The 4,807-nt window shown below is 39.8% G+C and overlaps 1 protein-coding gene across 1 annotated transcript in view; it reads right to left on the bottom strand.

Moving 5' to 3' along the window:
* Nucleotides 1-188: 188 nt before the first annotated feature.
* The window catches only part of LOC101857136 (multidrug resistance-associated protein 1), a gene marked incomplete in the record, with an annotated part of 46,366 nt that continues 41,747 nt past the window's right edge, over nt 189-4,807 (bottom strand). Inside the window, 3 exon segments of the mRNA XM_013087043.1 lie at nt 189-1,763; nt 2,492-2,686; nt 4,372-4,415. Coding sequence (XP_012942497.1) covers nt 1,652-1,763; nt 2,492-2,686; nt 4,372-4,415 — 351 coding nt within the window.

Here is a 4,807-nt window from a genome sequence, read left to right as displayed (position 1 = left end):
TTTCGTAGTCATTATGATCTTATTAAAATATTAGTCTTTTGTTGTCATCATGCGTTCATAAGGAAGGGTGTTGGAGAAAATTAAGTAGACTTAAAATTCCTACCGTCTCTCTCTCTCCTCTCTCAATCATACACACACACACACACACACACACACACACACACACACACACACACACACACACAAACACACACATGTATATTTCTATATGCATTTATAGATATATGTTAACTATATAATATACATGTACACACGATTAAAGCAAATATCCTCCTGTTCCTTATTACAATGGGCAACAATAACAGGTTTTTAATTTGATTCCATTTGCTAATTAAAACATTTTGCTTGAGTTGAAGAAAGGCTGTAACAGTCTGAGGGCTCGTTTCTGTCCCCAAGAGGACCTTCATTCTCACTCACCTCAATTTTGCTTTAACTTCTAATGATTAAATACCACGGGAATCTAGATCTAGTACCAACATGTAAAAGCCATACAATAAATAATCACAGCTTGTCTTATTGAGCTCCGCAAGACTTACGCATTCACGCAGCCCTGTGTTTAGGAGAAATTATTATGCATTTAAAATGAAACTGAAAGATAAATCGTGAGTAATGAAATATGGTAGACTATTCCAAGTTGTATTTATTCACCCGTTTTATTAACATAGTAGGGTGAATGGTTTGAGGGCGTCACTAATTGGTCCCACTTTTTAAGTTTCTCTCTTTGTTCCTGTGTGCATGTATTCTTTTTTCCCCAGCACCAAATACTCATTATTGTGTCGACGTCCTTCAGTTTACTCAGACAAACAATACAGACTGGTCAAGGCAACGAGTCTAACCATTTACCTAGCCTGGGTACTGGGTATGAAACTGTGGAACATAACTAGCATTGATATTATATATCAAACTCCCTGGCCATTATAGATACTTGCTACGCATACTTAACAAAGAAGAGAACATTTTCATTTCTATGAACAGTTTTATTACAATTATGACTCAAGATGACGAAAGACTAAATTTGATATTTGTCTGTTTTGCTACCTACTTTTTAAAAACCCACTCTGCCTCTGTGTAATTCTCGGATTTTGGAGGCAAACGAATGAGATTCCTAAATTTAATTTTAATTAAAGCTTGATTTTTATTGTCAACTTATTTTATGTCTTTGGTTACCATTACCAACCACGCTTCCATTGAGCCTGTTCTTTCTATCAAGTGGTGTGCAGTATTTATCAGTTTCATTGTTTTACTTTTTGAATAACGCTTTACATTCCTCGAATTAGTTCCAGCGCATGTGATAGCAATCGCAATAAGTATCAGTGGCCATTTTGCACTAAATATGAAAGAAAACACTTACTGAAACTATCAAACACCCTAGCTGCCAAGTTTTAAAAATATTATTATCTGCAATATGCGAACGATAGCCTTTGCAATTATAGACCACTTCTCCAGATGTGTTGCTCAACCGATACTTTTACTTTACTTCTTCTTTCTCTGGTATCCTTAGGATGTCGCAGGGAGGTGCACGTTTCGGTCTTGTGCTAAGTGTGTGGCGTCTGTGATAGATATGTTATGTTGTTCCAGGACCTATTTAACTCCATCCAGCCAGGTTCTTCTTGGTCTTCGATGCTTGCTTAAATCTGGTGCGTCCGGACGCTCAAACAATGCCTGCGTCTCTGGCCATGCCGTAGAATATAGTGGAGGGGTCAGATAGAAGAGCGCTGGGGGCAGCGAACTCCTTGATGTAACCCCTGTCCAGCACCATCACCCTGCGTTGTTTTGTTTTGTTGTTGGATAATTTGGGAAGAAAAATGGGTTTCGGGGGTGGGGGAATGAAAACACATGAAAGTTTGATCAAATGAGGAGCGTATAAGAAATTGTTTAACTGATTTTAAAAGCTGACAGTCCTTGGACGTAGGGGTGTATCTTTGTGCTTGACCCACGACTTTGTTGTAAAACCAGAAAGGCCTGACATTATCTCATTTTATCAACACATAAGTGAAGAAACAGCAGCCGTAAATGTATTTAGGCCTTCAGAAAGCCAGTCGCAAAACCATGAGATTTAGCCACATCTAAGCAGTCCGAAAACCGTGGACACGTCTCTCATGACTCATTGAAGCGGAGGAAGATAGGACGAACGCTAACATTACATAACCACTCAATCTCACATCATCACTCACAACCACCATCACATCTAAATTCATCATTGCTATCAAATTCTTGACATACATCTATATTCCTTAAATCTTTATCTGCAACAATTATTCAATTTAATAATAATTACGTATGTAATACACCGTTGTGCATTATCATACACACCTTTTTCTTAAAATCAGACGTCGTCAATCTCAGAGAAACCGTCAAAGAAAAAAAACAAAACAACAAAAACAACAACAACAAACAAACAATAAAAAAAGAAAAAGAAGAAAAAGACAAACATAAAACAACCCGAAACAAACCAGTCCAAAAACTCTAACACAACAGTCTATCATCTCACCTGTCGTAGTCTAAGATGGTGTTGAGCCTGTGAGCAATGGTGAGTATTGTCGAGTCCTGGAACTGTGTCCTAATAGTTTTCTGAATGAGCTCGTCCGTCTCAAAGTCCACAGCCGCTGTGGCCTCGTCCAGCACCAGGATCTTGGTCTTCCTCAACAGAGTCCGCGCCAAACACACCAACTGACGCTGACCAACGCTGTTGACAGAACATTGACCAGTCTGACGTCAGATCAGGAGGTTGAAAATGATATTGCTCAAAATAATACAATTACTTTGAGGAGAAGAAAAGAAAACAAACAAACAAACAAAAAAGAACCCCCCGCCCACACACAAACATACACCAAATACCCACCTAAACCAGAAACAAAACAATACAAAAACACCCCAAAACAAACAAAAACAAACAAAAAAACCCAAAGCAAAACGAAGGAAAACAATAATTATATAACCAAACAAATTATTCTACTCCTGCGCCTCGATTTTGTTTCATTGCATATGTTTTTGATGCCCTCATCGACACAATTGAGATCATTTAGAAAGCAATCTCTGTTCCTGCATGTCAGGGCCAACCAGAACTGAGAGAGATATGTGCTGTGACAAGCTTAATACACTTAATATCCCCCCCCCCTCACGTGCCAAAAACATTGTCAACATTCTCTGTAGACCCACTTCCGTGTAGCAGTCTGTAGTCCCACGTTGAGGCACCAAATCCCAAAAACATATCGGACACTTATGAGCCCTAATACAGTCCTCTGACGATAACCGGGGCTCTCGTGACTTAGAGGTTAAGGTGTTTGCCTCTCAAAGGTCCCAGGTTCGAATCCGGGTAGCGACGTAAATTAAATTCTTCTCTAAAATTGTCTTCTTTCACAACTTTATCTGCTCTCTAGCCATGTTCTGTCGTCTGTTTTCGTCTCCACTTTCCACCCCCACCACCTCACCTCCTTTGTCCCCTCCTCTGGGCTCCTGACTCTTTCTGCAGCCTTTCTACTGCTACTCCTCGGCCCCTTCTTACGGCTGTCTTTCAGCCACACCCCAGATCTTGTGGTAGGAAAGATCAACACCTAGCCTTCTCGGTCAAGGGCGAAAAATCTCAGAGATCCTGTGTGCAAGTTGCGCACGCTTAAGATACCTTGGTGGTCTAAAATCGATAAGAGTGGGCTTCGACCCCCACCAGGGCAAAATTCAAAATTTCCTACAAACTGAAAATGAATAAATTGTCCCTCGCGCTCATATGATCTTGTGCAGTTACGAGCGCCGTAAAACACTTACCCAAAAAGAAAAAAAAAAGACAACCCACTCTGTGAACAGAGCTGAAATAAGTGTAACTCGTCTGACCAAACTGCGCTTAAACTAAAATCTGAGTGTCCCGTAAACTTATTTGGTAACATGTTGACCAAAGATGAAGATAATTGCGGTTCGAATCCCTATGGACACATTCTTGAAATCGGGCCGTATAGTAGGTTTTCAAGGTTCCCAGCCATCTGGCTCGGTCCTTTGATCGGGGATTGGACTTTAAATCGCAGGTCCGGCCTACCCACCCTCCACTACTTCTACTAAACAAAACCCTAACATTTCTAGTACACAAGACCACGGCTACAAATTGAAATCACCAATTAACCGTCAAATCTCTAGGGGTGTTTCTAAATCTTGACCTTTTGGGAGAGTTCAAGACTCTCCATCACATCTTTCTTTTGTGTCAAGCGCATAGAGCTTACTGTTGAGCGGGGGTATGTGCTGTACACTACAAATGCTATTTATCATTGATTATTATTATTTTTCTATTTATGGACCACCGACCCAATGTTTGGGACTAAAAGTGCTCAAATAGGACGTAAATTAAAAAATCAGGCTCTAATGTTTTAATTAAGTAAGGATTACCTGAGGTTGCTGCCTCCCTCCCCACACTCATAGTACAGGCCACCCTATGGAACAAAATAAGAAAAATTGTTCATGTTATGTATTACGAAAATATCGTTCAGTTTGCTTTTATAGTACAGAAATAGAATGAGATATAAAGTACCAGGCAGTAGCCTCCACAGCTCAATTTTTGAAATAGCGACGGAATTATTAAATGCACACGACTTAAACAAGTAATTGTTATTCAGGTCAGGAGTTTAGCTTAAATCTGCAAAAGACACTGTTCTGAGTCCTGGAGGATCTACTTTGAAAAAAAAAGTAGAGTGGACAAATGGGAATGAGATTTTGATTTAAAAAAAAGTAATTTTCAACAACAACAACGGATAGGCTACCCCACAACAACAGAACCGTATATGAATGTGTGTGTGTGTGTGTGTGTGTGTGTGTGTGTGTGTGC

This window comes from Aplysia californica, unplaced genomic scaffold (assembly GCF_000002075.1).
Source record: "Aplysia californica isolate F4 #8 unplaced genomic scaffold, AplCal3.0 scaffold00536, whole genome shotgun sequence".
Taxonomy (NCBI): domain Eukaryota; kingdom Metazoa; phylum Mollusca; class Gastropoda; order Aplysiida; family Aplysiidae; genus Aplysia; species Aplysia californica.
Note: the sequence above shows the minus strand (reverse complement) of the source record. Positions and strands in the feature narration are given on the sequence as shown.